The following is a 13162-nucleotide window of genomic DNA, read 5'->3' as shown; positions in this document are numbered from 1 at the left end:
TTGGGGTTAGAAAGAACCAATAAATATAACCAAATATTTTTCGTTAACATGAAGCAGTGTAATTTTCAGTGTAATCTTTGTGTACAACAGGCTCCAGTTCGACAGAATGAAGTATGGTGCAAACAACAAAAATGTTGATGTCTTAGGAGGTTAAAGATGCTTTTACTTTATTTTTTTTATTTGCAAGAACTTACAGAACATATACAAAAAACATAGACATACAATATCAAGACAATATACAAAGAAAATAATGATGATACATAATAAATAAATAAAATAAAGAAGAGGAAAAAAGAACAAAAAAAAATTTATAATAAAAAAAAAATAAAGGAGCCATCACCTAAATAGTATCAGATGAAGAGGTCAAAAGTAGAACAGATCCTAACTGTACTTATGGCTTTCTTACGCCGTAATCTTTACTGACATTGTCCGTAATGATTACTGACATAGAGCATTCGGACTGGACTAAAATCACTGAGAAGCTCTGATAAAAACTTGCTTTACCCCACCTCCAGGGCCGTGCACAGACCTTTTGAGGGGCATGTGCTGAAACTGAAAAAGGGCACACCCTCCAAATAAATATCACATAATAATCATCTTAAAAGCTTTATATTTATTCACTATTAATGATTGAAAAAATCACTATTAATGAATGAAAAATTACATTTTATGATAGCTTGGCATTATACAGTGCAAAGGATATCTGCCCTTGTGAATTGGCTTTAACAATTTACATCCTGGGTGTTTGTCTGTATTAGGCCTATTTGTAGTCATGTGTTTGTGAACTGCTCTTGTGTACTCGCTCTTATTTAATTGTAGAATATATAAATTTTAATTTTTTCCTCTGCTTACATACATAAAGTTTAATAATAATATGTTTGAAAAAAAAAGGTATTCTGTTTGGTTTTATAAGCTAATTTTTATTATTTGGTTAACATGTTTATGTGATTGATATGTGATTGAGAAGTGGGGGAAATAGGAGATTAAAGATCAAAATAGGAGATTATACTACACTTTAGCCATACCATTAGCATATTCAACATGTATCTGCCTACCTGGCAAAAATTGTGCTGAGGACCAGGAACCTTGGTCTTTTGAAGGTGCAAATAACTGCATTACTGAAAAATATACTAAATACTAAATAGACTTAACTCTATGCAGTTGATTTCAGAATAAAAAGTTATGAACCAAATAATAATAACTCCCTTGACTAATTCAAGGCATAAGATACATGCATATACAATAAATTATATCCAGATTGCATACTGTAATGAGTGACAGGGCAATATAATGCACATACTTGTATCCTTTACACGTTTTTCGTCTCTATCCAGTTTTCCCAACTGGGCATCTGATGTCTAACACCTTTCTAAACTGATATGTTTTTGGTGTTAATGTAACGTTAGGCTAGACATTTACCCACGCGGGCGCGTCTTCTCGCGTGAGATGTGTTGACTTTAGTTTAACGATTGAGACGCGTCATGCAAAAAAAGCGGTAAAAACTCGACCGTGCATTCCGTATTGTTGTCACGGGTGCCCTTCACATGGGTGAACACTTGTTTAAAAACTGCTCGCGCTTTGTCAAAAACTCAATTTGGTCGCAGTTTGGAGCCCTTAGTACCCCCTGATTGCCTACTCGACCAATCCCGTCTATGGATAATTCGGCTCTGCTCAAATTTATAAAACATGCGCCGTTATATACATACTAGTGTTTCTTTCGTAATGAGACAGCATTGTACTCAAACAACAAGATATTTATTTACCGTTGCAAGACGTTCAGCTGCTCTGACTGGAACTTCAGCTCGCTGCACTCGGGGGCGGAGTTAAGAGGTTTGACAGACAGTTTGAGCAGATCCAAAAAGATTTAGTTTTTTAATAATTTTACTTGATAAATATATTTGTAAAACACACAGACAGAGGTAAATGTTTAACAATAGCATTAATTTGTATATTAAAACAAATAATAAAACACCTCCAAAAAAGGGCACTTCGGAGTGTAAGGACAAAAAGGGCATGTGTTCTGCACAGGTTGAGCCCTATCTGTGCACATGCCTGCCCACCTCCCTATGTAAAACTAATCCCGTCCGAATAGTACTTTAGTGGAGGCTGATATTACATTCAAGTAATTTTGCAGATCTTTCAGGAAGACAGAGAATACAGGTTTAGAATTAGAGAATTTACATTTGTGGATGTAAAATTTGCTTAGAAAAATAATAAAATTAACAATAAAGCAAATATTTGTTTTTTGGGGTCAATGCTTTTACTTTACAGTCACATATAAACAGTGCGCGTGACGGTGTCATGACGTCATCGCACCGGATGCTGAAACCGAGTCTGCCGGAAGAGCAGAAAGAAAACAAACATAGAAGCTACGATGTGCACGAGCTGTGTGGAAATAAGCAACAAGCTGATACAAAACAAGAAAAAACTAGCGCTATAAAGGGTCAGGTAAGAGCGACAAAATGCTTAAAACTGTACTGACAAACACATAATAGCGATCTTTATCGTATTTTGATCAGTTTTTAAACGATCGGTATTTCGGAGACAGCATGCGAAAGGCCGACATAACAAACCATTTCATTAACCCATTAGAAACAAGTTGATAATCTATACTAATATATACACACATTTATTATATTTATAAAACAGTTTATTCTGGTTCTCGAACTTGCTGGCTGAGAGCCTTTTCCTGAGTTGAGAGCTTGTTTAATGTAAAATGTGTAGTTTTTTGATTTTAAAATAAAGTCTAAAATTATTTCAGTGGTAGACTTTTAACTGGACGAATTGAATGGGGCTCACAAACAGTTTGGTTACAAACATTTCTCAAAATATCTTCAGTATGACGGTAGATTTTCGTTGCGGTTGACTTGTTATTCCTCGGTTACAGTATGTACCGTCATACGTAAGGACTGTTTATTTAGTATTTTCACATTTACTGAAATATCGCCATTACAGGTGTTTGTGTGCTTGCTGTTGTTGAAGCTATGGGCCGCATCTTTCTCGATCACATTGGCGGAACGCGGCTCTTTTCCTGCGCTAACTGCGACACCATCCTGACCAACCGCTCCGAGCTCATCTCTACACGCTTCACGGGTGCCACAGGCAGAGCCTTTCTCTTTAACAAGGCATGTTAACAACAACAAAAACAACACTGTCTGCTACACACATGCACAACTTTCCATGGGAATATGTCATAGAATTAGGGTGTTTTCTATAGTTCATTTTTAAAGAACCAAACCCAGTTCACTTAAAGGGACACTTCACCCATTTGCATTAAGCTTTGTAGTCATGTTTTTGAATGGTCATGCATCATTTCCTCAGTTGCCGCTGAGACAGGAGAAATACAGATTTCAGTGTTGCACTTCCTTCTTTCAATGATGTAAAAATCATCATTTTGCATCATTGAAAGAAGGAAGTCAAATATCTTTGTTGAGGGAGTGAGATTACAAACACCCCTTTTCTCTGTCAAATAGGCACCAAATTCTAAATGTATGTTACATTTCGACTACAAATATGACGCACTTTCAGTAAAGATTAATGTTTCTATGGGCGAAATGCTCATTTAAACTCAACCAGAAAAGGAACTAGCCGAATGTGACCTTAGTCCTTTTGGTGTTCACAATATAGCGGACTCAAAAGAGGACCCAGTTCTTTTTTTTGGTCCTCTTCAGAACTGAAGTGATCTCAGACCCTTTCTTGTTCACATCACAACTTCATAAGTACTCAGATCCCAAAACGCAAACCGGACCGGGACCTTATTGATTTCACATATCAAAAAGAAATCGAACCACAAAAGAAGCCAAAAAGGGAACAGTATTCGGACCACCTCCGGACGTTGTCTAAGTTCGGTTCACTTTTGGGTTCTTTTAGGGGGGTCTGAGATCACTTGGTTTGTTCACATATAAACCCTGAACTGCTCCAAGAGCGTTTTGAGGGCTCAAACGAACTAGTTGTGAAAACACCCGTAGACTTAAATTAATATTAAAACAATAAAATCTTAATCACCAATTAAAGAAAAGTCTTTGGATTTTGTTTAAAAAGAAAGACTTTATGAATTGTTTTTCGTATTGCATGTTCGGGTTAGGTTTTTCGAGCATGTTCTCAGATATTCAAATTTTATTTGATTCACATAACAGTTTACACAATCGGTTAATTGTTCCAAAGCAGATAAAAACTAGAGAAAACAAAAAAAAATCATAGGACAACCAAGTAGCAAAGTTCAGTGGTTAAGATGAATCTGTACTAGTTAATGGTAACGTGTATGTAATGTAATGTAACGTAGTTAAGCCAATGTCAGCAAGGGGATGAAATACTCCTTGGAAAAAAACCCTCCGAAAGAGAACTTATTATTTGTTTATTTTTCCATAACTACATTCAAATATAGTTTTCCAATTTTTAGACAAAATTAATATTTATAATTAAAGGTCACATTGTTTCTTTTTTAAACCCTAGTTAGTGTGTAATGTTGCTTTTAGAGCATAAATAATACCTGTAAAATGATAAAGCTCAAAGTTCACTGTCAGGCGATATATTTTCTTTAACAGAATTCCCTTTTCAAAGCCTACAGCGAACGGCCGGATTGGACTACAGTCCTCTACTTCCTGCTTTAATGATGTCAGTAGAAAATTTTTGCGCCCACAGGAATACATCACTCGCAAGCTAAGCTGCTATCCAATCTCAACACACTAAACAAACTACACAATCAGAACTCGTTACGTATTTCTGAAGAAGGGACTTCATAGAACAAGGTAGACATCAGCACTAACTGAGGACAGTAAAACAGCGCTATACAGATAATACATTGTGTTAAAAATACAGCTTTTTTACACGTGAAACATGAACACATGTTATATTGCGCACTGTAAACACAATCAAAGCTTCAAAAACACAGAGAGAACCGCACCTTTAAACTCGATCATGAACATCTGGCCGTGAACATAGCCTTGAAGCTGGCAAAAGAACATTTTTCCCTAACTATGTAAACATGCAGTGATACGTACAGTAACTCTCATTTTAAAAGGCTTTGTGTAAAGATATATATGTGTTATCATTAGGTGGTGAATCTGCAGTACAGTGAAGTGCAGGATCGCGTGATGCTGACCGGCAGACACATGGTTCGTGATGTGAGCTGTAAAAACTGCAACAGTAAGTTGGGCTGGATCTATGAGTTCGCCACCGAGGACAGTCAGCGCTATAAAGAAGGTCGTGTGATTCTCGAGAGGGCGCTGGTGAGGGAGAGCGAGGGCTTCGAGGAGCACGTGCCCTCCGACGCATCCTGATGGGAGTCCATCTCCAATATCTCAGCTCAACTTTTCTTTTATCACATCTAGTGAGGCTTTGTGAAAATGTTTTGTCTGTGTATTTCTCCTCAGAAACACGACGTGAGCTACCGGTGTACACGTTAAGTTGTTTCTGGTTCGGCTGCTGGTTAGACGGCACCTCTGGGCTTCTTTAACTTTACTCAATTTCAGAGTCATGGGAGTCTTAGTATTAAAACCAATAAGCAAATGCATCCGGCATTTCAGTCCAAAAGGATTTGTAAAGATTAAGAGTCCTTCCTAGAGTTTCTGACCTAGTGAACACGACCAGATTACTAGCAGTTAAACTCTTCTTTATTGATAATGTGATGTGAATGATGAAATTGCATGTGCAAAGTACACACACACACACACACGCGCGCGCGTGCCCGTGCTCATGCTTTCATTAAAAAACACAGTGAGGTTAGATCTGATGTGTCCTGTGCTTTATTACATGAGCAAATTCTGTATCGTTCTTACTTTTTATATATATATATATATATATGTATGTATATCTGAATTGCAGATCATATAATCACTTTGTGGAACATCTCAGTTTTTCAAATGTGGACACCAACATTTAATAGGACTGTTTAATTCTAATGTCTGTAAGTGTGTGTGGTGGGTGCCGAACTGTGAGTTGTTTGTGATTTCAAGACTTCAGTTCAGTGTGACTGCGGTGACACTTCAGGGGTAAGTGTGTCTGAATGTGTATATCAAATTCAACCAATGGTGAGGCTTAATGACAAAGGCAGAGTGACGTAAGAGCCAGGAAGTATATCGCTATCTGAAATATTGCCAAAGACGACATTACATGGATGCAGGAAGTATGGCAAGGGAGACGCAGCGTCTCGTTCCCTTCTCAGGGAACAACAGTTACATACGTAACCCGAGACGTTTTCATGTGTCAAACACAACTATGCAAAAAAAGCATTTTGGTATGAATCAACATTCACATACAGAAGATATAAGCATTTAGCGAACAGTTTAGCAGGTGTGCTTAAAAAGTCTAGAATGTTTATGATATTATCCGACACTACACAAGGAATTATATGGATTTTTTCCCAGAAAACTTCTTGCATAAAATGGATTCAAGCACTTTTAATGACCTGTACCTATGTATGTATATTTTCAAAAACTTTCCATGGCCTTGAATTTTTTCCCCCAGATTCAGAAAGATTCAAGGATTTCAAGGACCCGTGGGAACCCTGAGTTTTTTATTGATTTAAAGGTTCGTCTTTAGATTCAGTGTGAAACGCTGTTTGTTGATATTGATATTTGTTGATAGGTGATATTTTCAAAATGTGACGCTGCATTTGTAAACCCAGCTAAAGCCATTTTATTGTGATTCATCGTTTTCTACATAAAATTATTCTACAAGATGTAAAGAACATTAATTGAAAATATAATCTTTAATTAAGTAAGATTATGTCTAAATTTATATTACTTTTTTTAGTAGTAGTAGTAGTAGTTTATTTTTCTCCAGTCATTCAAACACAACAACAAACACAAACGGAATCCTACAGTACAACAATGACTGAAGGGGTTTAGGCTGAAGTGAAACACTTATTGATGCCTAACCCTATTTAAATACCCAACATGTGGCAACAAACAGAAAACAGCAAAGTAAACATAGATATAAGAATATTACCAGCTCATACAGAAAAGATATTAGTAAAAATCATTGTAATGCGATATAAAAGGATATTAGTAAAAATCATTGTAATGCGATATAACTAGCAATCACTTTTAATTTAAATTTCTTTTTAAACACCTTTATTGATATAGATTGTTTTATTTTGTCATCCAGGCTATTCCATAGATTGACCCCTCTAACTGAGAAACACCTTGCTTTAGTATTGGTCCTAACTTTATTTTTTTTAAAAACCCAGATTCCTCTCAAATTATATTGAGTCTCTCTTGGCTTAAACCTCTCCTGAATACAAACTGGAAGCTTAAAATTATGGACCTTATACATCATTACAGCTGTGCTTAGATCAACCAAATCCTGTAATTTCAGTGCATTTATTTGAATAAACAATGGGTTAGTTGGGGCATGATAATCAACTCTGTTAACAACTCTAATAGCCTTCTTCTGCAACATAAAGATAGGTTTAATACTAGTTTTATAATTATTCCCCCATATTTCCACACAATAGTTTAAGTACGGAAGAATGAGCGAATTGTATAATAAATATAATGAATTTTGATTTATCAATGATTTAATTTTACACATTATACCAATAATTTTAGATATTTTTGTTCTTAAATAATTTATGTGTAACTTCCAATTTAGTTTATCATCAACATAAATACCCAAAAATTTTGTATTACACACTCTCTCAATTTCTATATCATTAATTTTAATTTTAATTGGTTCCTCAATTTTTCTATTTCCAAAAATAATATATTTGGTTTTATTCAAATTCATTGATAATTTATTATGGTCAAACCAAGATTTTAATTTGGAGAGCTCTTTTTCCACAATCTTCAAAAGAAAATCTAAATTTTGTCCAGAGCAATAGAGACTATATCATCGGCGAACAAGATACAATTTAACTTTGTTAATACCTTCGGAATATCATTTATGTACATTATGAACAGCTTTGGCCCCAGTATAGAGCCCTGCGGCACTCCATGCGTAATGTTTGTTCTTTCTGAGTCAAAGCTGTTAATATGCACATATTGATCTCTGCCAGTAAGATAATCTCTCAACCAATCATGGGCAATGCCTCTTATACCATATCGTTCTACTTTAGCCAACAGGTGATTGTGATCAATGGTATCAAATGCCTTGCTCAAATCAATAAAGACACCGACAGTGTACTCGCCATTGTCAAACGCTGTAGATATCTCCTCAACCAGTTCAAAGACTGCCATTGAGGTAGCTCTATTTTTTAAAGCACACCTAACCCTAACCGCTCGATAAGAATGGAGAAGACATGAACGCATCAGTATCAGACATAAATAACAATTAATTCTGTTCCCCAGCAACTCCACGATGAGCTTCAAAGAACCAAATAATCCAAGATCAAGAGAAATCAAATGCAGCTACTAAAGTTACTGAGTTGAAGACGTGACGTCCGGCAGATGTCGCTGTAACCGCGCTAACAGTAACTCGTAACTCCAGTAATCCAAAATAGATTTAGATTAGTTAAGAAAGGCATTCATCTCACGCTGTACTGCATATTATATAAAATACTGAAATGTGTTAAATGATATTGACTTTACAGCTCCACCGTTTAATACGTTGACTTCATTTAACCCTTCATTGACATTTATCGTCTTATTATGATATATCGTTCACTGTTTTTAAGACGATCGCAGTGTAGGCGTGTCAGTCGCGGCAGATTACGGCGGCTGATGATGGAAACGCGTCGCATCTTTAGGACGACAAATCGCAATCATTTTTCAGACGCTTCGTTCTTCTGTACTCGACTGTGCTTCATGTCTTCTATTCCCACAGTTAAACTGGTGAGTTCTTCATATAATATAACCACCGCAGCAAATGATTAATTGTTTCTCTCGTAATTTTATTTTTATAGCGCGATATATAGTTGTGGATCTCCCTTAAAACACTTCAGGCGCTTCACCGCTATGCTATCACGTAAACACTGTTGATATAAGTTTAGGCTACAGCCTGTTTGATATTTAGATTAATATCCCACACAGATTTAACGAATTTGTGAATCATACTGAGGTAGAAACGCGTTTGTTTGTCAGTTCGTTGTTAGTTCTCCAATTGGACACTTTTTAAAACTCATTTCAGACTCAAATGCACGTTTATAATGTGTCTTAACTAAAAACGTTTGCACTTATATATCGTAAAATGATTTTCTCAGCAGGATTGTTTACATGTTCCTCAAGCTAAAATAATACTAGCAACACTTAAATATTTACAATCTGTTCTGCTGGTGCTGACAGTCTATTTCTCTACACATCCATTGCATATATTTATATCTCAGCAAGCACTTCTTTCTTTTTTTAATCTTCTGACTAGTTTGACTTGTTGTGTTTTAAGAGACTCTCTCTGTGTCAGAGTTATTTAGGGGTGAGCCGGGCACAAACCCAGGGTTCATTGTATACATATTTCTTCATGGCCGAGGAATCTGTGCTTTTGGTCTTTTTCTCTTACTGTCAGAAGATCTCCTGTGAATTTATGAAAAGTTTTGATGTGTTTTGTTTAAGATATTGAACAAAGAGTGATTTGGAGGCATGAAAGTAAATGTCTTCATCTTATGTTTTTTTTCTGAGTTGTTTGTGTAAGTCACCAAATTCAACCTTATATTATTTTAATCACTGTCTTATTACCTAAAACATAACAGCATTTAGAAACATGTCAGCAACTCCTAGTAACTGATAGCTTGGATTAAAAACATTTTACACAGCGGGGTTAGTTGGTTGTCACAAGTATTATAATTAAGTCTCATGTTTACAATGATAATGAAATGAAAACTATGTAAATATTATTCATCAAAATGATAACTGTTAATACAACCTCAGTGGAAATAACTCACTATCATGATATTTTGTCTTTATTGTTCAGCCCTTATCAAGAAATATATTTATATGCATTGCTGCATAACACAATGATTAGATGAATTAGATTAGAATTAAATTAGATGAAGGATAATGGATGGATGAATGTGTGGATATCTATCTATTATAGGCATATATAGAAACAATATCCACCTTTAGTATATAGACAGAATTTGATTGAATTATTTGTGTTTAAACGAAATTTTCTAGGAGGTGTAACAACAAACCCTCCGTTTGTTACAATGAACCCCACCTATGGGGTAACGTTTGCACACCTGTCACTTTCGGTGTAATTGTATGATAACGGTAGATCACACAAACAAACTTTAAGTGTTTATTTGTAGCAGAAATGTGTGTGGAGATTGTGTAAAAAGTTAATCAAACTTAAATATATTTTGAATGATAGAGCCAAAGTCAAAAAGCGTTAGTTTGTGCCCTGCTCTGCTCTATTAATTAAATGTTATGTCTTCAGGGAAGACGTTCCTCACAGTTGATTCACACGCTTGCTTCCAATTTTTTTATTAAAAAAACTGCATGTCATTGCAAGGTGTCGCTTATTATCAGGATGTCGAGCACTTTTAAAATAGTGACCCTTAAAAAAATCTCTATATCCCTCTCTCTTCCTCTGGCTATCGGGACTACCGGTAAATTCCGGCAGATTCTGTGGGCCGGTGGTATTGGTTATGCTTATTGAGTTATTATATAAGTGTTAACAATATTGTTGTATCATTCAAACTTCCAAAACATTTAAACTTTTTATTTATATAGCACATTTTAAAACAACCACAGTTGACCAAAATGCTTAACAATGGACACTCGCAAAGAAAAATAAACACAGCAAAAAATGACCATCTCAAAACTCAACTTTGTATAAAAGCTAAGGGATACAGGTGTTTTTATCCTGGATTTCAGAACATTTAGGAGAATCTGATTGGATGACCTAAATGCTTTGACCGGAGTATAGACATGTAAATGCTCTGATAAATAAAAGGCGCTAACTTGTTGAAAGCCCTAAGATCAATACTGTAACGGACATGATGCCATTGGAGCCAGGCTAAAACAGGGGTAATAGCATCTGTCACTGGATGCCTGAAGCTGATGCGAGCTGGGAAACTGACAGGTAAACAAGCGTGTTGAGCGCATGCCGTTTGCACAAGGCAGTGGCCAATCAGAATCATTTTAATACAAACACAAGGGCACCCTCAAGCTCAAACCGGTGCGCAAGGTTTTGCTACGGTTTCCGGGTTGAACAACATGTTTCCTGGAAATGGTGTGCAACAGGTTTGAGATACGTTTTCTCTTGTTTGGTGGGTGTGTCAAACTCAATCAGCAGCAACATGAAATAAACTGCAAGGTATTAAAGAGACAGCTCGCACAATGGGTCCAAGTAACGTCGTTTACAAATGTGTTAATTTTAATTCTGGACAGCAAGGGCAGTGGCTGTAACATCGATTAAAGATTTTAAATTATTAAACACGTATCTATAACAATTTCATAAGGCCAAAAACAATTCTTAAGCGGTGCTCTCGCGGTAACTTGATATAATTTGCCAATCGGTCTGTGCATGAAGTCGAGAATACGCATATGCATTTAGTTATTGTGCAAACTGTAGTAGACAATTGTACTTTGTCTTCTTTGCACACATGTGCTAAAACACTCGCAACTTGGTTAAATCAATAAGAAATTTCTATCTGATATGAACAAGAAAAAACTAATTGATCTGAGCTTCTCCTTTGAGAATTGAGCCAAAGCAATTGAGAAAAACTGTTATAAACCGGCTTCTTGGCATTGTGTGTTGTATGCATTTGTGAGGCTGCTTCAAAGAGTGAAGGGTTGCCATGTCCGTCTTTTTTGGGATTACATATCACTGTGGTGCTTAACCTTTAATGTCTGTGGCTCATTAAATAATTGCGTTTTTGGTGTTATTGCGGTGGGACGGTGCAGGTAAAGCATTTGGATTCATGTCGGTTTATCAGGGAATTTGCATCATCTGGCAACACGCATAAGTAAACCTTTGTTCCTCTGTATGCGCGGTGCAGAAAACCACAGAGTCAGACCAAGACCTTTTCCGCTTTCAAGCATTAATATATATATTTTTTTAAAGAGACCAGTCATGCATATAATGATGGACATTTAAATACTTCATCAATAAATAGTTGTTCAATTTGGTTCTGTACACACTATCCAGAGTTTCTGAAAATGCGGTTGTGACTACCTTCATTTTGTGGGAATTTATTAGTTTGTAGAATGCGTTTGTCAGTCACATAAATTACTAAAGTTTGTATGTACAGAACAGGATTATGCACTGAAAGGTGAGGTAACAACGGAATTTAACCGCAGTGTGTACGAGACCATCATGACCCTTGAGGCTGGACCATGCATTTTGTTTTAGTCAGTGAGTAAACTGATAGAGTTTTATGATATTAAACAATGCATTTTACAGTTTACATAGGCAGCCAACATGTAAGGCAAGGCAACTGAATTGACCCTTTGCTAACGCTCACTCTACTGCTGTGAACTTTAAGTCCTTTCAATGTTAAGGGCATTAACATAAAACTAAAAACCTCATGTAATCTACTGAATTCAATGCATTCCTCTTAGCCTGGGTACCCATGCTGCCTTGCAGAATAAAGACGAGACAGGGAAAGAGAAACAAAATTCTATTAGCGTAGGGGCCGTTCACATGTAATGCAAGTGTCACACAGTATTGTGGTTTAAAAAATGTCTTTAGTTTAGACTTAAATTGATCTACTGTGTCTGTATCTTGAACATTTTTTGGTAAATCATTCCAGAGCTTAAGGGCTTAGTAGGAAAAGGATCGACCACCATTAGACACTTTTAATATTCTAGGGATAATTAAGTGGCCAGAATTTTGTGATTGCAGTGTACATGATGGATTGTATTCTGATAGTGATTCTCTAAGATACGAATGTGCTAGGCCATTTAAGGCTTTATAGGTGAATAGCAATATTTTAAAATCTATGTGATATTTGACTTGTATAAAGTGTAAAGATGCAAAAATTGGGTTTATGTGCTCATACTTCTAAGATCGAGTAAGCACTCTTGCAGCTGCATTTTAAACTAGCTGAAGCTTGTCTGCCTGAGTTGTGTGACATCCCTCAAGTAACGAGTTACAATAATCTATTCTTGAGTTCATCAAGGTGTGGATAAGTAATGACTGACCGGACAATGCTGGAGGAAATTTTGGTCCAGATCGTCAATGACAAATCAGTACTGCTTGCTTCCTGTACAGTTCGTGGCTTTGCGCATTCGTGAAAGTAAACATGAGCGTGCATTCAAACACGATTTAAATACACGATTCCAGA

The 13162-nt window shown here is 36.1% G+C and overlaps 2 protein-coding genes across 3 annotated transcripts in view; both read left to right on the top strand.

Annotated features, from left to right (window-relative positions):
* Nucleotides 1–2312: 2312 nt before the first annotated feature.
* On the top strand, nt 2313–5724 carry LOC135786531 (protein yippee-like 5). 2 transcript variants are annotated; one of them, XM_065295989.2, is made up of 3 exons: nt 2313–2448; nt 2983–3125; nt 5055–5724. In XM_065295989.2, the coding sequence occupies exons 2-3, from the start codon at nt 2985–2987 to the stop codon at nt 5277–5279; spliced, it is 366 nt and encodes a 121-aa protein (XP_065152061.1). In that variant the 5' UTR covers nt 2313–2448; nt 2983–2984; the 3' UTR covers nt 5280–5724. The 2 variants fall into 2 exon arrangements, with proteins under 2 accessions (XP_065152061.1, XP_065152060.1); XM_065295988.2 differs by having other exon boundaries at nt 2956–3125.
* A 1934-nt stretch (nt 5725–7658) lies between these two features.
* The window catches only part of lbh (LBH regulator of WNT signaling pathway), a 39913-nt gene continuing 34409 nt past the window's right edge, over nt 7659–13162 (top strand). The window contains exon 1 of the mRNA XM_065295990.2: nt 7659–8771. The gene's annotated coding sequence lies outside the window, so the exon portion shown is untranslated. The remainder of the gene's footprint in view (nt 8772–13162) is intronic.

This window comes from Paramisgurnus dabryanus, chromosome 20 (genome assembly GCF_030506205.2).
Source record: "Paramisgurnus dabryanus chromosome 20, PD_genome_1.1, whole genome shotgun sequence".
Taxonomy (NCBI): domain Eukaryota; kingdom Metazoa; phylum Chordata; class Actinopteri; order Cypriniformes; family Cobitidae; genus Paramisgurnus; species Paramisgurnus dabryanus.
Note: the sequence above shows the minus strand (reverse complement) of the source record. Positions and strands in the feature narration are given on the sequence as shown.

Excerpts from the sequence above, each read along its gene's own strand:
- LOC135786531 (XM_065295989.2), top strand. The coding sequence starts at position 2,985 with ATGGGCCGCATCTTTCTCGATCACATTGGCGGAACGCGGCTCTTTTCC. Across the intron at positions 3,126-5,054 it reads GAGCCTTTCTCTTTAACAAG|GTGGTGAATCTGCAGTACAG; the intron begins GCATGTTAACAA and ends TGTTATCATTAG.